Source organism: Callorhinus ursinus, unplaced genomic scaffold (assembly GCF_003265705.2).
Source record: "Callorhinus ursinus isolate GAN/ISIS: 27379988/994484 unplaced genomic scaffold, GSC_fseal_2.0 scaffold2, whole genome shotgun sequence".
NCBI lineage: Eukaryota > Metazoa > Chordata > Mammalia > Carnivora > Otariidae > Callorhinus > Callorhinus ursinus.
The window spans coordinates 86,321,689-86,347,807 of NW_027397064.1; the positions used below are offsets into that span (position 1 = coordinate 86,321,689).

The 26,119-nt window shown below is 34.1% G+C and overlaps 1 protein-coding gene across 1 annotated transcript in view; it reads left to right on the top strand.

The window, feature by feature from the left end:
- The window catches only part of LRP1B (LDL receptor related protein 1B), a 1,894,461-nt gene that overhangs the window by 1,311,332 nt on the left and 557,010 nt on the right, over window positions 1–26,119 (top strand). The window contains exon 32 of the mRNA XM_073905704.1: window positions 15,147–15,296. Coding sequence (XP_073761805.1) covers window positions 15,147–15,296 — 150 coding nt within the window. The remainder of the gene's footprint in view (window positions 1–15,146; window positions 15,297–26,119) is intronic.

Consider the following 26,119-nt stretch of genomic DNA (forward strand, 5'->3'; position numbering starts at 1 on the left):
TGATAGGATACCACTTATGTAATTTCAAAATGAAACATACAACATTAATATATATTGCTCCTGGATGAATATATTTATAAAATAAATGGAAAAAGGGAAACTGGAAATATGCATACCAATTTTATAATAGCAGTTCTCTTTGGGAAGAAACAATAATGACATTCATAAGAAAATCTCATCTTTACCAAAAGGGACATTATTGTATTAGTAAAATGTATTTCATATTTCATAAAAAGACTCAAATTAAATAGAGTAAAATATTAATATTGTTCAGTTCTGGGTGGTGAATATATGAGTGTTTATTAATTTCTTCTCTTCTCTATGTTAAATACTGGGTTTTCAAAATATCCCTAAAACAACCTGCTGTTTAGACAAAGCTGCGTTTTTTACTTCCCACGCTGAGGAAGAACTTTAAGTCATCAATGTTTTCGCAGTTTCTCAGAAAAGAAAAAGCAACATTGAAATAGTAATTGAGATTTGGGAATCTGGTGTAGGGTAGGTGTTTCAGTTGGAGGCGTGGTTAGGATCATTGAGTAAAGATCATTATATAATTCTGGATTAGTAGATACAGAAAGATTTTGAGGGAACATGGATCAGAGTCCTGATGTACAAAGTGTCATTTGTTGCTTTTTTGCTAAAGAGTTGATGGGCTCTCCAGGAAGTTCCTGAAATTTGCAGGAATATTATCTTCAACCCAACTTACTAGACAGAAGTTTCTTAGAATAGTAAGTTATGACATTAGAGACAGTGGATAGTAGAGCCACATTAATGTAGACAATCAGGTGTGTTTTGGGTTTTCGCATCTATAAAATTAAGCCTTTGTTTCATAGATTCTTTTTGGCTTTTTTTTTTACTCATGTAAAATATAATAAAAGCATCATTTGTGAAGAATTGTGTACACTCATGTATTCTTCACTAGATGGCTCTAAAAAATGATCCACATAGGAGAATGGGAGACAGTTGTGTGTCTTTCAGGATTTCATGAGAAATAGAACCAGTAGTGTGTATGAATAGATAGATAGATAGATAGATGATAGATAGATGATAGATAGAGAGACAGAGAGAGAGAGAGAGAGATATAGTCATATAGATATAGATATATAAAAAGATTTATTACCAGAGTTTGTGGAATTAGATTGTGGGGGTTGGCTAGGCAAATCTGAAATCCTCTGGCAGGATAGAAAGTCTCAGGCAGCAGCTTAAACTGTAGACCTTGGCTACAATTTCTTCTTCTTCATAGAAACCTTATTTTTAGGTTTCTTATGTCTTAGTCTTAGGTTTCTCTAAAGTCTTATGGCCTTTCAACTAACTGGATCAAACCCACCTAGATTTTTTAGCACAATATCCTTAACTTAAAGTCAACTGACTGCAAATAGTCACCACATCTGCAAATACCATCACAGCAAAATCTAGATTAGTGGGGATGATAGCCAACCCGGTTGATACATTAAATGAACATCACAACTTTTAAACACAAACTTTCCTATATTTTACCCACTGATCTATATGCCTGCAAATATAGCAATTGTGTATATTGACCCAAACATAAATTTCCATAAATATTTACATAAAATCTAGTAAAAGCTCTATTAAGCAGAAACAGTAAGTGAACAAAATTTAGCTGGCATTAATTAGCCATGCTTTCTGAATGGAGGCTGGGCAAATGACTTTATTGTACTGAATTTAACATGTTTGATATAGACTATCATATAAAGGATGATAATGTGTCCTTTTTAACCTAGGAGGAGAAAAAGAAACAATGCTTAAGAATGTTTCAGAAGTAGGGTGCCTGGGTGGCTCAGTTGGTTGAGCGACTGCCTTCGGCTCAGGTCATGATCCTGGAGTCCTGGGATCGAGTCCCGCATCGGGGTCCCTGCTCAGCAGGGAGTCTGCTTCTCCCTCTGACCCTCTTCCCTCTCGTGCTCTCTATCTCTCATTCTCTCTCTCTCAAATAAATAAATAAAATCTTAAAAAAAAAGAATGTTTCAGAAGTAGCCACAACTAAATTAAGAAAGAAAGAAAGAAAGAAAGAAAGAAAGAAAGAAAGAAAGAAAGAAAGAAAGAAAGAAAGAAGAAAGAAAGAAAAACATCTCTACAATAACCCTTCTTTCTTAAATCCAAATCCATGTATGGATTGGCTAATGTTAATGTGTTATGCTAAGCATTGTGGATGACACAAAGATGACTTTTTATGTAATACTTGCTTTGTAGCAATGACATACTAATGAGAAAGAGAGTCAGAAACATGTAGTAAGGATTCACGTGTTGGTTTGTATGTATGCAGGCCTTTCGAAGAAAATTGAAAAAAAAAAATGTGTTCCTACAGAGTGCCAGTTACTGAGAAACAAGGCAAAAAGGGGAGATATGAACCCTTTCCTCATAGAGTTTACCACCTAAAAGGACTTGTAGTATGACTCAAAGTTATCCACTCCAGCCATGTTTTCCTTCTTTGCTTCTCTCAACTTGTCAGACTTTCCCCTAACAATATATTTTAACAAGGCATTCCTTTTCCCAGAAATGTCTCCCATCTCAGTTGTCTGCCTATCTGCCAGATTTCAAATCAAATATTATCTCTTCAAAGAAGCTTTCCCTGACCTCCCTTGACAAGACCGAAGTCTCTTAAAATAGACACCTTTAGCACCGTTGCACCTTATAGCTCCTGTCATTATTTTAGACTTCCATTTGTTTGTTGAATATTTGAATAACTACTGCTTACCAACTAGAAAGGAAACTACAAAGTTAGAGACGATATCTGTTTTATTTACCATTGTGTCCTTAACTCATAGGTCAGTGCTGACATATAAATAGATCTTCAACAAATATTTGCTGAATGAGGTGACCACTGTTTCTTATCCAATAGCAACAGGATCTTACATGATTGAATAATTCCAAGATTTATTTATATATCATAGTTGAGTAAGATTACTTTGTGAAAGAATTGCATATTAAGTGATCTGAGTGTTGTCCATGTTGGAAATATTTGTATTTATGCCAAAATTTTCTCTAAGTATGGAGTGTAAGAATTATGTCCACAGGATTGCTTATAAATAAAAGCATAGCTAGCTAGAGAGGAAAAATTAGAAATATTTCATTTCCAAATTTGCTTTTTCACATGTTCCTCTTGCTCTTTCTCCTCCCTCTCCTGTCTAACCCTGTGGCCATTTAGCTCTCCTTAGCACCTCAGAGATTTCTCATAGAAAGACAGAATAGGACAAAAATAGCCTTGATCAAGTTAGTGTAAAGATAAAACTAACTTCTTTGTACAGTAATGCCTTATTCATTCTGATCGTTATTGTAATTTTTGATCTATCCCAATAGGCTAGAGAGACTACTATCTATAAATTAACTATAAAAAATATCATTGTGAATCAGTTTACAGCGGGAAAGTCCGATCTATATTCAGTCACTTCAGATTCTTTATTTGGGAGGGATGGAGGCCAGGTAAGATGATGTGGGTTTCAAGCCATTATAAGCATTGATTAAAATAGGTTAAAGACTGGGGGTGCTCAGTCTGTTAAATGTCTGCCTTCGGCTCAGGTCATGATCCCAGGGGCCTGGGTTGGGGCTCCACATCAGGCTCCCTGCTTAGCTATTAGTTATTCAGTAACACATTGTTTACTACTTTACACAAAATCTGAAGCATTCCAGATTATTGTTTTCTTTTTTTAAAAATTATTATTTTTGCTATTGTTTACTTATTTTTTCTCCTCTGGAGAGTTTAGAGCTGTGACGCAAGTAAGTGGACTATTTGTTTGTTCGTTTGTTTTATATATAAAATTGAATTGCTATTTAGTATAGCATTGTAGCTAAGGCCCTGGCTCTGGGGGTCCCAAAGAGACCAGGTTCAGCCACTCACTGCTGACAAAATCCAAAGGCAGAGAAAGGAGTGATGGTGACATCAGAAACAAGTTTATTTCAGTGAGGCCAACACTGGGAAGGCAGTGGACTCACGTGTCAAAGATTGCCCCCAGAATGATGAAAATACTTCCAAGTTTTTATAAGCAAAAGTGTGGGGGCAAAGGTGGTGGGCAAGTGCAGGTAGGCAGTAAAAGTCAAATGGATCATCATCTTGGAGTCAATCCGGGGAGGGGTCTTTCTGGCTCAGGGCAGTCCTTATTGCTTGAGGGGGTAGTTTTGGTTCCTGTCAGGAATGCTTTGCCCTCAAGGTTCCACCTGTGCCAAAAGTCAAGCTGGAAAGAAGAACCCAGCTAGAAAGTTTGAGGTCAAATGGAGGCATCCAAAGACCCCTTTCAACATGAAGGTAAAGTCTCATAAGGAAACATTTGATATAGAAGAATCTTTGAATTACTCCCAAGAATTGATGGCATTGTAATCCCACTTTATAAGATTCTCTTAGAGCTATTCCCCTGAATGAATTCTAAAATGGAATTTTCCAGTACCATGAGTGGACACATGAATGTGTATAAAAAATAAATACAAACCTATTTTTCTTGGTATACATGATTGCCATACCCATAAAATACATATACATAGGGATATTTATTACTTTGTTATTTACTTATCGAACTGCACTGATATTTTGCACTGCAGGAAATTATTGTAATTATTTTTTCATGATGAGTCTGTCTGGGCAATCTCTGGCTTAAACTCCTGCCCACTGCATTCTCTAAACCATTTCTGTGAAGAAAATTAGGTGATTAGGAAAGGAGGGGCTACCGTTCAGTTGCTTTTCTCCTCAGGCATATTGATTATCAGATTATAAATTATTTTTTCCAGATGTAAGGAGAAAACACAATATTCTGTTTGGTGAAGCTGGGAAGTATCAACTCAAATCAATTATTATCTATCCTACTATATGGGACCTGTATTCTCATCATGAACCCCCACCTTTGTGTTTACTTGTCCTTAGCCTAGGATGTATGATACAGTAGAACCATCATCACTTTGGCAACAAAAATAACATAATTATAGTTACTACTTTTTAAGCACGTAGAATATGTCAAGCACTTGTAAAATGTTTTGCATTAATTATCTCACATTAATCATTGCTGGAAGGGTTTCTTATCCTTCTTTTATGGATACAGAAAGTGAGGCTTATTGAAGAAAGTTGGTTGCCTGTGATGGATAGTGGAGTGGGATTCAAATCCAAGTTTTTTTGCTTCCAAAGCCATATTAAACCTTAACCATTATGCTATGCCCAGAGAAGTTGATTTCATATAGTAATTACCTGACCTCAAGCTCAAATCAGGGAATAAAACTGGTACTCTTTCAAGCATGGAAAGAAGAGGAAAAAAATTCAGTACCTGGGTACTCCTGAGAAATGCAGGCCCGATTGACACAGCAGTCAGCTTTTCTAAGCAGCTAGGGAACACAAGAAGCAATTTCGCCTCTGTGCCAATTGTGCCTCGCTATTAATTATTTCCGAATCTTTAAATGCTACTTTTAAACAGAAATGTCACTGATATACTAGGCTTTCTAATTTGTGAATTGTTTTTATGTTAGAATTCACTGGATTTCCCTTGCTTGTTTGTTGTTAAATCCATACGTATGACATACTTGAAATAGAAGTGCATCATAATCTTATCAAAACACCCAACTTGGCATTTTAGGACTGTGTACCACTGAGACTAAGTAATTTGAGCCTTTAGGCAGTTTGGCTAAATAACTTTGTTTCTGTTAAATACAAATCAACATTCCAGTTACCCACTGTTGAATTAAATATTCTCAATTAAGATTTATTGCTCAGTATTGGATACATTAAGTGCTTAAAGCAGTTTGTGTAACAGAGGATTTTAATTTACTACTTAGAACCATTTCCATGTTTAAAATGTTTACATATTATGAATTTTATCCCTTAAGCCTCACATAAAGCAACTTGGCTTGTCAATCAACATTATCCTTCATGGCTTATTCTTAAGAATCTAGTGTACTATGTATTTTATTTTCTTAATATTTTCCCTTCATTTTCATGGTAATCCCAACCAAAAGTCATTCGTTTACTCTCAACCTTCAAGGGCACCTTTTTGAAACCTACCAAACTTTTTTTTAATTATTATTTAATCATTCCAACCCATATGCTGTATAATGTGAATTTTGAAATCTATTAATGGATAACATTCATAAACACTTTTTATCACATCAAAAGAATTCAAGGGACCTCACTTTTTAAAAATAAGGTTAAAACAAATTTCTGTATATATTTTCTTGCTTGATATATGCAGTTATATTATTTAAATATACTTATTACTCAGCACAGTCACTTTTATTATGTATGGAATATAATCAGTGTATAAAGTCATGCTCCCCAAAAGAAATGTTAAGGACTTAGAGCTTACACAAAAGGCCAGAGGAATTAACAAAATTACACATTGATATACACACAAATAATTTAAATTATATTTTTTTATCTGATCATTTGTTTACTCATTCTTTCAAATGTGATCAAGTGTAAAAAAAAAAAGAAAGTTATTAAAAAAAGGTTATGAAGTGTATAGTAGGTGACAGAACCTGAAAATAAAACCTGGGATACATTATCAAGAAGGTCATAGTCCAGTGAAGTAAAAAGACAGAAATAATTACAAATCATTTGATGCGGTATCATTCATGAGTACTATTTCCAGCCACCATAAAGGTGACAAGGAGATACTGTGGAAATAGAGGAGACGACTAATGTTGTGTGAGCAAGAAAAATAGAGGAAATTGTAGTACTCAAATTGGTGATATTTGAAATTTCAACTGGATCTTGAAGAAACAATATACTTTTGTTTTTAAGGCAGAGACAGAAGAGAAGGGGCTTACCTTATTCTTAGTAGAAAGGAAAATAAGCATAAAAGGCACAAACGTGATATGTCTAGAAAACTCAGAATTCTTCTGTGTGTCTAGGGAAAAAAATCTAACACAAGGGGATGTTTAAGATTATATTGACAAAACTCTAATTTTAAAATATTCAAATGACACAATCCAGTGCTTTTAAAAATATTTTGTTCTATTTTCCTATCAAGTTATAAAATATAGTTTTGGAGAATTATAAAACTATAGGTCTTAAACCTTTTTACATGATCTTTTAGAACAAAACACTCCTCAAGAAAAGCCAGTCACTGAGTCTGATCTTGCCTCCAATTTTGCATGTGTTATTTTCACAAGTCACATAACTTTTGCCAATCATCAAGATCTTGAAATATGGGATAAATTGAGATAAAAAATGATTAATGCAAGGGAGGATGAGGCAGATGCTGAAATCTTAACTCAATGAGATGAGCAACAAAGAACGAATTAACTCAGTTCTGTAACTCTATTTGTTTGTCAGTGACTTCTTAAAGCAGAATGAATGAAGAGGGATGATTTCAAAGAAAGAATTTAGATCTGGTTAAGATAATCGTATAGACACTTGCAGTGGAGGAAAACAGCAACAACACCCCTCCTTTTTTTTTTCCTTTCTCTGGCTAAGGACCTGGAAATTAGATTGAGAAATGATAAACTATCCAGAGAAAAACAGTTTATTAACAAGAGTAACACACACATATGCAGGGAAACTCACTGATCAATAACTCAAAGGAGTGGTTAGAATTTGGGCTTACATAGCATCTTAACAAAGAACAGCAAACTTGTAGAATAATGACAAAACAAAATAATGACAAAACAATAATGACAAAACAAAGGAAAAGGGTGTTAAACTTACAAGGGAGGCAAACTATGGGAAGGCAAATATCTGAGGGAAACGAATGGAAGATAAGGGTTGTGTTAGTAAGGTTTATCATGTAGATTCTTCTCAGTGCCGTCCCTGGGCTGGTAAGAGTCTAGACTGGTCTCTAGTGATTAAGTGGATAGGACTGCTTTTAGCAAAACAGGAGGGCAAAGAGCTTTTGTTTTTTGTCTGCTATTTCTCACTTGTCTTGAAATCAAAATAATTCTTAAGCCAAAGTGGCATATTTTGGAGTGGTATATTCTGATCCTTTACATACTCAACTTTTTATTGAATAATATGCTCTTTTTAAATTAAAAATTTTATTGAGATAGTTTTAGATTCACATGAAATTATAAAAAATAAGAAGGAGAGTTTCCATATATACTTTATCTAATTTTCCCCCATTGGAACGTTATGTAAAATGAAATATTACAACCCAGATCCCGACCTTCATGAAATCCATTAATATTATTCAGATTTCATGTTTTACTTGTATTTATTTGTGTCTTTAATTTTAGATCTAATTTTATCACATGCGCATCCTATATCTAAAACCACAGTCAAGATACTGAATACAATGAATTAAGTTCTTATGGATAAGTGGAAAAACAAAAGAATAAAAGAATAAAAAAAGATACCGAATAATTGCAACACCACAGGGGTCCTTCCTACTGCCCTTTTTTGACCATACTTTCTCTCTCCTGCCTACCACCTCCTTCCCCTTTCCTCCCCCATCTGTCTTCCATTTCTAATATTTTCTGTTTTTAAAATGTTATATAATGCAGTCATACAGTATGTAACCTTATGGATTGGCTGTTTTCAACTCAGCTTATATCTTGGAGAGTCATTGAAATTGAATCTATCAGTACTTTTCTTCTTTTTCTTGCTGAGCAGGAGGCCATGATATGTCAATACCACAATTTATTTAAGCATTCTCCTCTTGCAGGTGATGGGGTGATTCTAATTTTTGACTACTACAAATAAAGCTACTATAAACATTCATGTACAAGTTTTTGTGTGAACATAAGTTTTTATTTCCTTGGAATAAATTCCCAGGAGCGCAATTGCTGGGTCCTATGGAATAGTATGCTTAGTTTTATAAGAAACTGCCCAGCTGTTTTCCAGAAGGGCTGTGTCATTTTTCGTTCCCACCAACAATGTATTAATAATCCAGTTTTTCTCTGCATCCTTGTCAGCATTTAGTGTTGTCACTACTTTTATTTGAGGCATTCTTACAGGTGTGTAGTGATGTCATTGTCACTTTAATTTGCATTTTCTTTTCATGTTGAACATCTTTTTCACGTGCTTAATTGTCATTTGTATATCTTCTTCTGTGAGAAGTCTGTTCATTTCTTTTGCCCATCTTTTTAAATTGGATTTTTTTAACTGTTGAGTTTTGAGTGTAGTTTCGTTGATACTAGTCTTTCATTCATTTGTTGTGTGTTTTCAGTAGTCAGTTTCTACAACTATCACAATCCTAGAAGCAGAAGGAGTTGTGTTCTATTGTCTGATATGTGGATTGCAAGTGTTTTCTCCCAGACTGAAGCATGTCTTTTATTGGGCCTCACAGAACAAACGGTTCTAATTTTGATATACCTGCATAACTGAGAGATAGTATAATAACAAATGAAATGCACAATCTGAATACACCTCACATTAAGTTATCTCAAAACTATCAGTTGTGGGGATTACCAAAGAGATGGTTGCAAATTTTAGACTAGGATTTTAGCTTTAAAAGGAAACACAAGAACTTGTAGTACTAAAGAAATAGCTAGTTTTTAGTGAGTGCTTTCTATGTGCTAGACACTATTATATTATTATTACAATTTCATAATGGTGAAGTGAGGGTATAGCAAGGTGGAGGCTGACTAGTCTTTTGTAGATGAACCCAGAAATGAATAGACAAGCTGATTGAAAGGTGGTACCTTATATTTATATTTACCTCAGAGAGAAGCAAAGGATGAAACACAAAGAGTGCTCAGGTTTCCTCAGCCTATTTATTCCTGCACTTACAAAATCTAAGCATTCTTAAGAGATATTTTTTGAGATAGCTTGATAGCGAATAGGCAATTAACCCCACTCTACTTCCTCATGGAACAACCATGCTCCTTTGGAGCTAAAAATTCAGTGTTTCAGAAACAGTTTTGCATCCCAGAAAAATCATGCCTCTCCTGGTGAACTCTGCAAAGATTTCCATTTTTAGAGTATCTAGGATATTATAATTCTTCCACAGGTATAGTGCAGGATGCAATGTTATGATATTTCTTCACCTACTGTGTATTTTCAATAGTCCGTTTCTACAATTATCACAATCCTAGATGCAGAAGGAGTTGTATTCTATTGTCTGAAGATAATGCTATAAGAAGAATATTTAGAAAACGTCATTTTTTTGTACATGTCTAGAGGCTTTAAAGGTTATCTATGTTTTAATATCCATGGTATGGATATCCATAGTGAGCCTTCTTTCCCATCTATATCTTTAGTGTTCCTCTGCCTCCAAAGAGATCTCCTCATAATACACTTCCCAGCAATACTTAAAAGGCCTCATTAATACTTAAAAGGCCTCATTAAACTTATTACATATTCAAATTTGAAGGTTTATAAAAAATATACAATTTTTAAAAGGAATTTCTTGATGTTTATATTCTAAAATCACCTGAAGAGATTTTTTTTTTTTTTTAATACTGATTCTTGGGACCAACTCAAACCAATTCAGGTGGAATTTCTGGGAGTGAAGCCCAGGAAACAGTATTTTTAATAGTTTTCCAGATAATTGTAATGCATAGCCAGGGATGAAAAATTTGAAATGAAATTTGGTGTCAGAAAAATATTAGGAAATTACCATGTCTAGAAAGCATTAATTTTAAAAATTCCTTGGTTCTATATATTTACATTTTTGCTTTAATTCCATATTGTATAGTACATTGATTTAATTTTGAGTCTTTTAAAAGAGAAGTGAGACACATGAGGTGAACTTCCCAGTATTTTTTTAATCTTTAAAAGTTTTTAAAAATATTTTATTCATTTATTTGAGAGAAAGAGAGCACACAGAGGGAGAGACAGAGAGGGAGAAGCAGACTCCCCACTGAGCAGAGAGCCAGACATGGTGCTCCATCCCAGGCCATTGAGATCAAGACCTGAGTTAAAGGCAGATGCTTAACTTACTGGGCCACCCAGGCACCCCTGAACTTCCCAATCTTAATTGCGACAAATTTAAAACTCAACAGACTTAATTTTTTTTAGTAATATATGAAAATATAGTTAGACTTTTTCTAAAAAATATTATGTAGTTTTTTATATCAATGTATTTCTAGTAGGAGAGCAATTACATAATTTGGGCAAATTACATTGTCTCAATTAAAAAATACACTGGGCTACTTAAGTCAAAATGTTAAAATAATACATTAAGGGAAATCTTTGGCTTAAAATAAAAAGGGTCAGAATGAAAGCATATGAATTAACTCTGCATTTTTACAATAATAGAAAAGATAGGTGAAAATGTAGATTTTTCTCTTCATAGAAGCTTTTAAATTTAAATGATGACATTTCTTCTTTTGATATACCTGTTACATAATTGAATCTAGATTTCTTCTTTTGATTACCAAATCCCGATGATATTAAAAATAAATGTGTCTTATAGAAATAAGTCTATATTAATAGTGGTATATTCTGTAGAAAGAGCCAACAGTCCCTTTGAAGATGTTTTAATCTCAGTCACCCTCACCCGTTCTGAGGACCTTTTAGTGCAAACATAATCATATTTCTTTGCATAGGTCTTAGGACACTTTATAAACATGCTTGTATTTGATCTGTTTTCTCATGGCTATTGATTTAGCATTCTAAAATCACTGAGTAGTTTCAACTGCATCAAAACTATCAGTTTACTGCTTAATGATTCCTCTTTTGAAATAGTGCAATAGAGACTTGATTCAGAAATTATTCCAATAAATGGACACCAATTAATTCTTCAATGTTATTAAGACCTAAGTGTATGAGAATAACAAAATAAAAAATCTTATGCTGTGAAAACATTTACATTACACTAAAGGTTTTAAAAATATGTACTTCTAAACATGCATATATCTGTGAATTTAAAACATATCACCAGTTTCTTGAATTCATAACAGGATTTTTTTTAAAGATTTTATTTATTTATTTGAGATAGAGAGTGAGAGAGAGAGAGCACATGAGAGGGGGGAGGGTCAGAGGGAGAAGAAGACTCCCCGCCGAGCAGGGAGCCTGATGCGGGACTCGATCCCGGGACTCCAGGACCATGACCTGAGCCGAAGGCAGTCACTCAACCAACTGAGCCAGCCAGGTGCCCCATAATAGGATTTTTAAAACATTTCCATTCAGGGCACGTGGGTGGCTCAGTCTGTTAATCATCTGCCTTCGGCTCCAGTCATGATCTCAGGGTTTTGGGATGGAGCCCCACATTAGACTCTGCTCAATGGGGAGTCTGTTTCTCCCTCTCCCTCTCTCCCGGCTCATGTTCTCTCTCTCTCAAATAAATAAATAAAATCTTAAAAAAATTTCAATTCTATTTTATAAACCCATGAATAAATATGCTCAAGAACATTCAGAGATTAAGCTAATACATTTAACAGAAAAGAAGATACACGTAGGTAGCTAAGTGACTTTTCACAAGAATATGTAGGCTAATATAGGAACTTAGTTATTTTTTTCCTGTGAATCTTAAAATGATTAATCCTAAACTATTTCATCCTAATATTGATGCAAACTTAAGCCATGCAAGTAGACCTATTGAATCATTGCACTTCTTCTCTTTTGTCATAGCTTCTGGGTATAGATAGTGTATTAAAAAATTATGTTGTGGAGATAATTCAACTTTCATTGGGAGAACTCCTGGAAGACAACTTACAATTTTCACAATGGGAATTAAATAACCCATTCATCCATTCAGTGTTTATAAATTTTCTTCTCTTCTCTAGGCATTACGCTCGGTACTGAAGATCAAAGCTCACTACCACCCTGCTTCTTTTCTTTAGGCACTCATAGTCCATGAACAAAAATGTAGAGTAGTAAACTCTGGGGAACTCTGACCCCAACACAGTAACTTCCCTGCTCTGTATGACTGCTTTACACAGCAGTGTTAGAGTCCAGAAATCACAGGGTGTTAGGTGGATGAGAAAGTGCTGACACTGTGGGTTAATCTGGAGTTGGGCACATTTGGTATTAACGCACCTTTTCCTTCAAAAAAAGGGGTTGAGGAAACTTAGACAAATTTAATCCCTTAAGAAAGGCCGACTAGAATATTGATTTTAAAAATCAAGGTGAAGAAAAATAATAGATTAGTCTATTGAAGCCAGGAGTGAGGTTAGTGGTGTAAATGCAATTCCTTTACAATTTCTGCAGATGGGTCACAAATATGACTCTTTAGGTTCTTTGCAGCCAAAGCAAAGAGAGAAATATGATCAGTTACAATTTTATATTTTCTACTATAGCTTTGTCTGGCACTGAGCCCTGAAAGAAATTTCTCCCATGGGTACTTGTATAAAGAGGTCACTATGGGATATATTATTTCAGACACTATATCCTGGGAAGTGTAACAGTGGTTTTCCTATGGCTACTTTTTATAGCATCCTTCATTTAACTCAAAGGCACAATGTCAGAGCTCAATTCACCAACAGATTAAGTGAGGGACAAAAATCCAGCAATCTAAAAATGCAGATAGCTCTCTGATGGTTTGGCTTGATTGAGAGATGAAATTTGGAATATCTAGAGGGATAGATAACTGCTTAGAAGGAATTCTTCATGAATGTATTAATTCACTTCTTGATAAAAATTTGACTACAAAATGTTTGGCATATATTTTGTACCATAAATCTCTAGTAAGATATTCTTCATTGCTGATTAAAGATAGAATTATGTGACTTAGATAGCCAACTAAGCTGAAGGGAAAATAGACCACATCTGAACAATAAGTGGTCTAAACCAAGATTTTTACTAGAAAAAATGCATGGGGGTGACTCAGGAAGTACCTACAGAATAACTGAACTTTCTCTTATAAAAAAATTGAATGATGGATGACCTTCAATCTGAAAATATTACACCAAAGAATATGAATGTGATAATTTTTATTTGATTATTTTCTTAAAGCTAATCACTCACAGTAGTCATAAAAAAAAATCTGAAAACTTTATCCCTGAAATGTCTAATTTTATTTATTAGGTTTGTTCTGTACCTTTCAGACTTCGATTAGTAAAACATACCAATAAATCAATAAATAGCTGATATATTGTATAGACTTGTAGTATTATTTCTACTTGATTAAAACTGGTCTGATAATTCTGCTCCCTGGATTGGGACTATCTGTAGCTGTAAATATTTGGACTATATTTAACTCTTTCTCAATGCACTGGAACTCATGTGATTCTCTCCAAGTGTCTCCTTTCTTCCTTTTCTTTTTTTTATCTGTGTTAGTTTTTTGTTTATTTGTTTCTTTTTTTTTTTAAATAGGGAAGGGATTTTTTTCTTTTTCTTTCTTTTTTTTTTTTTTTTCTGGTTTGCTTCCTTCATTCTCTGAGGAAGATTCCAGAACCAATTTATTGTACTGGATGCCTGAGTATATGTCCACATTGCTTTTCCACAAGTTATTGTGGGTCATAGAAGACCAACATGGAACCACAGAATTATTGTTATAATGTGGACCCTGAGCCTACTGAGCATGCCAGTAATTAAGTAGATGTGTACCAAGAATCCTCGGCAATCAAAATATACATATCCTGAGACCTTTGAAAACCACAAATACCACTGTAACATATGAAATTGTCCATAAAATTCAATAAAGCTAACCTACAGTGATATACTGTGACGTGGGGTTAATGATCTTAAGCCTTTGGCTTGATTCCCTTACTAGATAGTTAGTTTATCACCCCATGACAGATCCTAAATAAGCCCAACTCAATTCCATGCTTCAGTGACATTACAGTTTTTTTGAAATTCTACTTTTGTATTTCCTTGAAAATCACTGAAACCAACAACTTGAATCTATAACTACCTAAAGTAAATTTTACTGAAAGTAAGGGGGAATTAAAAATTTCATCAATGATATTAGTTTCCCAAAAGAGTATTGTGTGTTAAAATTTTCTGAGGCAAAGCAGCGTAATGAAGAGGGCAGGCAGTCAATTTGGAAATCGAAACTTTGTTAATATTTCTGTAAGGTCCACTTGCTAGCTATGGGCTCAAAAAGATTTCTTAACTATTCTAGAAATTATTTTTCTTATTCATGAAAAGAGACAGTCATTGCTGTCAGTGTCACAGATTGTTGTGATAATCAACAGAGATACTGCTTAAGTGCCTATAAAAGTATATTGTTCCACAGATAGTTAAAACAGTATATTTCCCTATTAGCCAGATCTTATTTTTAAAGACAAAAATCTAAGCTTGCAACTTATTTTTTCCCCTAGAATCTAGTGCTAGGTGAACATTACTATTTAAGTGGCTACTGTTATGTTTAAGTTGTATAATTTAATTACAGGTCTATCGATAGACTATGTGGAAAACAAGCTTTATTGGATCAGTTCGGGAAATGGAACCATAAATAGATGCAACCTGGATGGTGGTAATTTAGAAATAATAGAGTCAATGAAAGAAGAATTAACAAAAGCTACAGCCCTAACCATCATGGGTAAGTGTAATGGTTCTATAGCTAGGATGCTATGTATTGATTGGGGGTTGATTAATTATGACCTGTTAAAAGCTTAGAAAAGTTACTGCTCCATTAACACCAGAAGCACATTCAAATTATACATCTCTATGAGAGTTTTTTTTGTTTTGTTTTGTTTTGTTTTTTCCTTTTTTCTTTTTTAACCTTAGCAAACAGACTTGTAAGATCATCCAGATCAGGGACTTTGTGCAGTTTGCCATACAAACTTTACCATTATTGATTTTTGGCTGTGACTTGTATTATTTTACTATTATTTTCTTTGTTCTACTGCAGAGTTCTTAAGTGTAAGGGCCTTGTTTATTTGTCGCAATAAAGTCAAATGTGGCTTTTCTCTGCTTATAAAGGATAGCTTGATCCACACAGATAATTCAAAAAACAAGGCCACAGAATCCGTTGACCAAGAAATGAAATTATTCTCCCACAAATAATTCTTTCTTATTTTTAGGGATGAGTAGTCTTACTGATTTGAGCCTCATTTCCATTCTTTTGGTTCAGTCTGTGGGGAAAAAAAATTGCTAGATGAATAAGACAATTAAGAAGCTAACAGGGGGTATGGAACAAATAATTATCTTCTGTATTGATATTTGAAGTTGACTTTTGAAATATGAATTTTTATACAAAATAGTTTGAGTTTTAGAAAAGATGTTAAGAGGAGATACCATAAAGAAGCGCTTTTTGGTGAGGATGGCTGTGCCCTTACTTAATGAATGGCTGACTCTAAACTGACATTCATGGTAGGTCGGAAGTATGAGGATTAGATCTTTCACATAGAATCTCAGTAGTTATGTTTGGTTACGGGAAATCAGAAAACTGATTTCATATTTGCAACTCTAAATATGAGGTATTCTGGATAGCATATAAGTATGAGTGTGTGTGTGTGTGTGTGTGTGTGTGTGTACGATATATATAATTATATGTATATATATATAAGTACTATATATATAACTATATATACTATTTATGAAAAGCCAATGTGACTATATTTTTAAACATTTGTATAGGTAATAAATTAAGCCTTTTAAATTAATATTCTACAAACCTCACCTATCATTTCTCGAATTGAATGTTAATTATTTTTGGTTTTGTTTTCACTAGTGACTATTGATTAGTATGTAAAGTTTAAAAGTAAATAGTTGTTAATTGAGAAAGATATGAAAATTTATTCTCTACTAAAAGAAGGATTTTAATCACCTTTTATTTATTTTTTAAATTGTATTTATTTATTTGACAGAGAGAGAGAGCACAAATAGGCAGAGCGGCAGGCAGAGGGGGAGAGAGAAGCAGGCTTCCCGCTGAGCAGGGAGCCCGACGTGGGGCTCGATCCCAGGACCCTGGGATCATGACCTGAGCCCAAGGCAGATGCTTAACCGACTCAGCCACCCAGGCATCCCTAATTACCTTTTATTTCAATTAGACTTAAAATATCTGAGTAAAAGTGAATACGGTTTAGATATTGGAAATTATTATTTAAAACAGGATGAGTCTGGGATATAAAAAAAATTAAAATTCAGTTCAGTTCAACATGTACTTAGAATCTTTTCAGTACAGACAGTGTACTTATCTCTGAAGTACAAATATAAACATGGACACTATTCTCAAATAAAACAAAACAGAACATACATTTCTGTGAGGGAGAGAGAGAAAATAGATTGTTTCAACCAATCGTCAATCACAAAGAATATCTCAGTTTCAATAGCTGAGAAATACAGAAAATAAATATATTTGCCTTAAAGTTGTGAGAATCATGTGGAAATGTATGGGAATACACTTTTGAAAATGTAAAGTTTTTTACAAATGTCAAAGGTGGAGACTGGAGTCACTTAATTTGATCTTTAAGACACTGGAATTTTACCTCATTGGGCATTTCCAGATCTCTGACATAGCATGGCACGGATGTTTAGTAACTTTCTTTTGCTGTAGTTTTATTCCTAAATGGTTGTCTTTCTGCTATTATTGTCCCATTTTTTTTTTTCTAATTGTTTCTTAGAACTAGTGTTATTTTTTTTTAAAGTTTTTCTTCAGAGGAAGAATTTAAACTTGTAAAAAAAAAAATCTTATTTTTGTTAATGTCCCAAGTTTCTTTCTAGCCTTTGGACAATTTCTATATTGTTTGTAGAACATGATGTTGCCATTCTTTTCATTGTGTGTTTTCAGAAGTTACACACACAAACACACACATGTACAATAAGGACTATATCTGACAAGTAGATTATTCTAAAGCATAAATTTATTTATAATTTTCCTTTAAGGCAATAAGGAAAACAAGATTATTTTATATTACTCAGCTTTGCCAAATTAACAAGAAAATTTTGTATTATGTATATTTGTACATATTTTAAATCACCTGAGTAAAAATATCAGCGTTTAAATTCTGCAACAATTCCCAAATCACCACCCACATTATGTTTTCAAAAACTGAATTACAGTATACCTGATTAAATCAACCTAAACTAGCAATTAATATAGCCAAGAAACACAATAAACTAGAGGGAAAAATGTGAAAATACAGTATAACATTTCAAAGAACATCTTTGACTTTTTAATGAATATATATATATATGTATACACACACATATGTATACTATAAAAATCATTTCCTCATAGAATAATGAAAAGCTTTATAAAAGTTTATTTCTGCTAATGTGATTGCTACCCACCCTGCTATTAGTAGAAAATGAATACTAAACTTACAGAACTCAGTGCTGTAAACAAAGTCTCAAAAACAGAGCAGTAGTTCCTTGTAGCTAAATAAAATAAAGTCAGTTAGTTTTGTTCCCTGATAAAATCGAAGAGTGAAAGTTCGGAGGAATTCATAATCCCTATATTGTGTCGGCTCTGTGAAACTGATACGACATCAGCACCGCATGGGAACCCAACTTTGCATACATTAAAATTATTTTAACTAGTGAATGGCCTTGTATGTATACCCCTCCCTGCCACCAAAATTTGATGAAACCTGAAAGATAAAAATAAATATAATAAGACTTATTAATGCCTCTGTTGTCAACAGTGGATTCAGTGTGTATATCAAAATACATCTTTAGTTTGGAGGTTTGAAACCTAAAGGAGAGTACCTTAGAGAAGCAGCGGAGCAAACTTTATTTTACAAAGTTTCCTAGCTTGGCTCTGAACTTGCTCTGTTGCTCAAATTCCTCCTTCTTTGAGAACTTCTCTCTTCTTTTTCTTTGGGAATGGAATAAAGGGCGATGACCTGTTTCCTGCTGAGGCTAAGTATTATAGTTATATAAAAAAGGCAGTATAAAAGTAAAACAGAAGAACTTCACAACTTACTATCCAGGGGATTACTGATAATTATAGCTACAAATGTTTAAGGAGCCATTTGCCCACAGTAATACTGAAATTCATATCTAGAAAGCAAGGAAATAATTGTGCTATGAAGCTACCAGTTACATACCAGTGTATACCAGCTCCTCAAGACATACTACCAGGGCAATGATAACTAACTGAAAGTTTTTGTTTCTCTAAAATTTAGAAGTAGTTTTCCTAAAATCAAATGAAAATTCTCTTTAGACACTTCTTATCATTTTTTCAAACCTCAAAGATGATAAATTATAACGATTTAGAGTCCCCAGTTTTATTTGGAAAAATATATACAAAAGAAACTGAAAAGAACTTAGAAATATTAAGATCAGGAAAAGTAGAAGGTTAATAAAGCAATGATTTGATGATTTAACCAAGTCCAAGACCCCAAGATCAAAATTGCTATATCCAAATTTCACACTTTGACACTTCTTACAAGAAGTAGTGCTTAACTTCTGTCCCCTTGAGTATGAGCTAGACTTAGTGACTCATTTCTCATGAATAAAATAAGACAGATGTGATGGTGTGTGACTTTAGAGATAAGATCATAAAAGGCATGAGGCTTCCTCCTTGCACTCTCTTTCTTGGATGGCTGACTCAGGGCAAAGCAAGCTGATATGTCATGAGGGCATCCACATAGCCCAGTGGAAAAGTCCACACAGCAAGGAACTGGGACCTTTGGCCAGCAGCCACGTGAGTCAGTCATCTTGAAAATAGAACCTCCATCTCAGTTAAAATTTCAGATGAGCAGAGAAAGTCAGTTATCATATGGTTTCGCTTATTTGTGGAACATAAGAATAGCATGGAGGACATTAGGAGAAGGAAGGGAAAAATGAAGGGGGGAAAATCGGAGGGAGAGATGAACCATGAGAGACTATGGACTCTGAGAAACACACTGAGGGTTCTAGAGGGGAGGGGTGTGGGGGGATGGGTTAGCCTGGTGATGGGCATTAAGGAGGGCACGTACTGCGTGGAGCACTGGGTGTTATACGCAAACAATGAATCATGAAACACTACATCAAAAACTAATGATGTACTATATGGTGAATAACGTAACATTAAAAAAAAAAAAAAGATTTCAGATGACGACAGTCCAAGCCAATGCATTATAGCAATCTCAAGAGAGAGCCCAAACCAGGACCACCCATATACCTGCTCCCAAACTCCTGACCCACAGAAACTATGAGACACAACAAATGTTTATTGTTTTAAGATACTGAGTTTTGAGGGTATTTATTAAAACAACAAAAAGGTAAGTAATTTATGTGTCATCCCATCCATAGAACTCATTCATTTATAAACAGAATTACAAAATCAAATTCTTATTCAATAGAATCAGAATTGTGAATAGTAAATTGTGTCAGGTATAATAAAACCCACTCATTCCAACATGTTGGTGGGTGGAAATTGAGTCCAGGCTTCAACATCCAGACTCACATGGGAATGGCAAGAAGTATGATAAAACTGGAGAAAGCTGATGCCTCACCTCTCAGATCCACTTATTTTTGCCATAAAGAATATTAAACAGTTGTGCCAGATCTTTCATTTTGCAAGCGAGGCAAGAAATCCAGTTAAAACAGAAAATTTCATAATTTTTAAATGTTAGCAAAGAGTCATATTTAAAAAAATGCAGACAAACATACTGTATAGGCTAACCCTGAAAATTAACATGATATAAACCAAGGAAACTACCAAAACCACCATCACAAAAGCCATGGATGGGTGTACTTGATTCAGCCCAGAGAACAGTAGTTAGTTCTCACCTCTGGTTTAATCATCATTATTTATACTGGTGGCTTTGAATTATTGAGAGAAGGGGATGGAGTTAAGGCAGCTAATGCCCAACTATACCAGTAGAGGAGACTAGGTAAAATCAATCAATCAATCAGTCAATCAATCACCTGGTAGAGCTGGCATAGTTTACAAAGGAGAAGGGGTCTCTCTCCCACAGGACAGGACATATGATGTTCCACCAAGCTTTTGTGGTCTTGTTTGACCAGACCTTGCATTCTGCCTGAGGTATACAGAGATGAAGAAAGTATGAATGTGAGGTCCACATCTTATTTCAGTTCAACTGAAACTAGCCTATAACTTTAAACATCGAATTCTTCCCCATTAAAAAAAAAAAAAAGATCTTATCAATTGTCTTTCTCAAACTATCAGAGCCAGCAAAAACAATAGTTTCTGCTTTCAAATACAATAGCTGGTAGCTCTAAAATTGTACCTACCAATTTTTTGTCTTAGATATTTTTCTCGGTATTTAGCCACTCTTTTTATGGGATTTTTCTTTTATAAATAATATACTTCAATTTCATGAAATAACAATATTCTAGAACATTTTCTTACATGATTTTTAAGTTGTTTGTGCTGTAAAATAGGGTACAGTCAGCTATGCTATATTTGACTATTGATTACCTAGATACAGAGCTTTTTTGTTTGTTTTTGTTCAGCTTTCCTCATAACTTTTGGCATTTTCCTGATCATTAATGCCTGCAGGAGACAGAGGTAAATTTAAGTTCATCAAGTTGCCGTTCAATTTTAAGTGTCTTTGTGAAAAGGAGGAAGAGGTTGAAACTATTGACTAAAATTAGGGCTTGTGAGCTATTTATGGATTATATTTAACACAGTATTCCTTTTCACTGTCAGCATATGCAGTTTGAGAGCAGAGTGTATATATTGTGTTCACACTGAAGAGAGAGTTAGAAAAATCAATTAATGGTCCTGAGAGGAAAGACACAAATTAAACAAATGAACTGGCTGAAACAGACTTACTGGTATTTGAAGAAAATTAAGATGGAATTCAAGAAATAGTAGGATGGTGACTTACCTGTATTTATATTTTTTGGGTGGGGCAGGGAGGATCTGGGGCAAATGGACCATAGATTCAAAATAGAAGTGAAGGTATGGGAATTACTTAAACAAACTTGAAGAAATCTGTGTGTCTATAGAGAAAATCCTTGGCACTTGTGGATTTAATGGTCAGCATCTTCTTTAATCACAGGCTGATCTTGATATAGTCCATTAAAATGTGTCATGTAGTAATTTGTCAAGCTTTTCTCGGGCAAGAATTTGAGTTCTGGGCACTACAGGGGGTATAAGATTGAATTTAAAATTTCACCCCACACTCACAACTTATGAGCTATTTATTCATTGTTCTTTGCTACTCCACTGAATATGCAGTTAGTCTCATTGAGATTCAATTGTGTATCTAATTTTTGTTTTGTTTTCTGGTGCTATATGACCTTTGGAAATTGTCTTTATGATGGTATTTACAGGTAAGAATTCCAAAGTTAACATGACATGTTCTTGAATGTTGTCTGAGAGAAAGAACTTCCTCTGCCCTATGGTCCTTCTAGCTGGACTTAGAATCAAATTGACATGAGACAGATTAACAGGAGAAAATCAAATTTAATAGGTGTCCGGACGAGGAATTACACACGTGAAATTCCAAAGACAGTGAATCAACATGGAGCTTATACAAGCTCAGGAGAAGGGTAGGGGCCTAAGGATACAAAGGGGAGAAAGCTCATTAGCAAGAAGGAGAAAGATCTTTAGAAAAACCAAGTTGCTCTGTTACTGCGGATAAGTTTTTTAGGTAAAGGGGAGTCTCTGTTAACAGTTCTCTTCCTGTTACAGGCTCTCCTATCCAATGTAAATTTAGGTAGTTGTGTAGGAGACAAAGAGATTTTCCTGCATTTGCTGGGCTTTGATTGCTTTTAACTCAAAATAATCTTTATGCCCAAGTGGCCCATCTTAGGTCAGCCTTCTCTGGGCCTCTACAATGTCAATGTTTATGCATAAAATGGCTTAGTACTCTTACTTATATAAAAAATGGCTAAGTAGAGAGACAACAAAAACTGAATAAAAATAATGTTCACTTGTGAAATTATGCTAATCAGAGTTCATAGGAATCTATTCTAGTAGTTAGGCAAAATTATTCTATTTTGACTTTTAGTTGAGAACTCAGTAGATGTTTACAACATAGAATTGCTTAGATTATTTGTCTTAGAATAGGTTTGTACTTTTTATAAATATCTAAGTAGCTATCTCCAATACCCATCTAATCTTAGAACCACTTGCAAAACTTGGCTAACTTCTCTTTAAAAAGAGAAAGTTTGAGTCACAGGTAAAGGTAAAAAAAAATTTTAATTATGCATTTTCTATGAATACTTAAACTCTCTCAGCTGATTTTTTCTGTTCTCAATCACAGTTTAAATATATTATACTATTGATCTGTTTCAAGAATAGGCTTAATATGTAAATATTAGAAGGATATTGAATTTGGGCTACTGTTAGGATCAATAAAGGAGGAAAAAAAGGCGTGTTTCATGTGCATTTTCAGTCTCCTATCAAAAACAAACTCTGCCCTTCATTTATTTTATTTTATTTATTTTTTTTAAACTCTGCCCTTTAATGAGTAGAAAGTTGGCTTTTCACTTCTCTTGATTTGGTTATGCACACATTTGTTTTAAGTCAGTGTTAAAAAAATAAATGAATCATTTGTTCTTTAGGGAGCCCTTGGAAGGCTCTAACAAATATAATTCCTAAGGACATTTGATTATACTTTTCATAGGCTCACTTCACAGATCTGAGGTTGTCATAATAGCTGCTATGAAGATTCCTAGCATTTGGATAGTTTGTCATGGGAGAGTCAAGGCTGACAGATTAAAATGCTTCCAGAAGCATCTGAGTATCAGAGAAGGTCATATTTATTTGCTTAAGAATGAATACAGTGTTAATATTTTGGGGGATTAGATGTTTCCAGTGTTCCCAGGAGAATTTCTACAACAAAGCAGTTACAATTGTCTGTCTTTCTGCTGACTGAAAGAAATGCTAAGCTAATGGCAAAAAATTAGTCTTTACCTACACTAACACTTATACTTTCTTGACTGATTTCTCAGGTTTTTTAAAAATATGTCTCTTTGTTCTTTTCAGCAAAATAGTACTTGGTGTAATGACTGATGTTAGGGTTTATTAAAAATAAAGCATATCTAGCACTTAGTTTGCATACTTGTCAGGAATTTCCTCAGATAAATAATATGCCTTATAAATAATGATAAGAATGTGAAAAAAATATATACAATAAACAACCCAGTAAACTTGGCATGCGGGAATCATCAAAAGCCCTTTTTTTTTCTACTTTACCTCCTGAAATAAATTATTATGTCAGGTTGTCATGGCATCTAAGGGATATTATAAATAATGGCACGTGACAGGCTGTGAGTGTGGTGCATTTAGTCTTGCTACAATCCTTAGACTGAACATTCACAGATTCAAAATAAAATTTAGTCTAGAAGGATACTACTATATGCTGTCTTCTTATGACAAGGCAATGGGTCTGATAACTTACAAGTTCTTAACTTTAATAATCCACCTTAAGGAGTCATTTCCTATTTTGTACAATGCAAGTCTAAGTGTTGTCAAACGCAGCTTTTGTTTGTTTTGTTTTTAAATCAAAACTTGCTAAATATTTATCTCCCTCTGCATGTGAAAAAGGCTGAAACTTAGTTTCAATTAAGTCCATGCTTCTTGTGGAATTTTCCCCTCCCTTCCTTTTCTATTTTCTTTTAATCCTCTATCTATGTCTTTCTCTGCCCCTTGGATTGACAGTCTTCTTTTATAATTGATAGCTCTGCCCGTTTATTTGTTTTTTTGTTTGGTCTGTTGGTTTTTCTTTCACAGTCTAGCTAGATTCTTAACAACTTTTTGTTTGGGCTACTGAATGGGCCCCTTAACCTTTTTTCACTCTCTGAATCTCCAGTCTCCAAACTATCAAGACCTGCTATGTTCAGACCAGCTGTGGCACCCCCTACTTAGACGTAACATTTCAGGGGCTGAAAAGCACTCACAACTTAATTCCTTATCATTCACCAAAAGTTGTTTGTCAGGACATTATTAGTTTCACCTTATGGATAAAGGAACCTAGAGTCAGTAAGATGTGTTAAAACCCAAAGCAGTATTAGTCCCGCCTTCTAAAAAAAGAAAGTTAGGGTCAATGTGAGATCTGTGAACATTCACTCCTCTGGGACTCACCTGAGATCCTGACTCAAGTTAAGTTCTGTTTCCACTATCAGGAAGAACATTCCTAGCCATAACTTGATTTTTCATGTGATCCACCTCTACCCGTTTCCCATAGGTCAGGTGTGATACATCCAAGCAAACTTCCCCTGTATCTGATTATGCCCTATTTATTTCTATTTGTCTTGCTATTTCTTGTTCCTTGACTACATTCCATATTTATCAGCTACCCTAATGAAATGCTGCTCTTCAAGTCCTACCTCAACTTTACCTCATTGTAATTTGAGATTTTTCTCTCCTCTGGACCCCTTTGTATTTTCCTAATGTAGTGGAATATTTTTTGTCTTTTCTAATGTGTGAATCTGTCTCACTTCTCCATAATTTGGGACATTTTATTCATATATGCATCATTCATGACACACAGTAAGATGCTTTACACTGAGTACCTTTCAATAAGTAGTGATAGAATGTATGAATAAATAAAACAATGACCATCTACATGCAAAAACATCTGCCACAGCAATCAAAATGTATTTTTAAAGTATGCGTGTTTATGCAGAATGATCACAACCATAAATTTAATGTAGAATTTAAATATGTATTGAAATAAACTTTAAAAGAAAATATTTTATAATATAATGATTTAAATTGAAAAGGGAAAAATGAGTAATAAGATAAACATAAAATATAGTCAGTTATTTCTGACATTTATTGTATATACATATGCATACAGAAATGCAAGAAAAGAAGGGTTATATTGGGTTGTGTTTGTTCTCAAAGAAACTTAAACAGCTTAATGGAAGAAGAAAATAAAATACTCATAAACACACACAAATAAAAGATTTCCAAAATGAAACAAAAACTTGAGTGTTTGGAATGGTTTAGGCTCTTAAGGATAGTCTCTCACAGCTGGGCTTAACAGCATTATTCTCTTTAATAATAGTAATTGACAGTCTAAATAAATAAAGCATTCCAGTATTTAGGTTACAAATCTTACCTCAAGTAATTCTCACAGCAATCTCCTGAGACAGGTATCATTAACACTGCTTATTCCAGAGGTCCCAGTAGAGGCCCAGCCAGCCTAAATTAATCACTCAGGGTTACATAGTTAATAAATAGTGTAGCAAGCTTTCTAGTCCATGATTGTTAGACTTTAAAGCCTGTGATTCTTCTAGGAATTTCTTCTAGACATAGTTACACTAAGATGTATATGCACTGAAATGTATGCAAGAACATACTTTGAAGTTATACTTGTGATTAGAAAAGTCAAGGGAAAATATCTGTATATCTATTATAAATGACTAGCCAAATGAATCATGAAATATCTGTACAGTGAAATATATTGCAGCTATTAAATATGAGGTAAATCTGTATATTAGTTTGAACTATTAGCCAAAATATATTGTTAATTAAAAATAGTTAGGTTCAAAAAGTCTATAGAGACT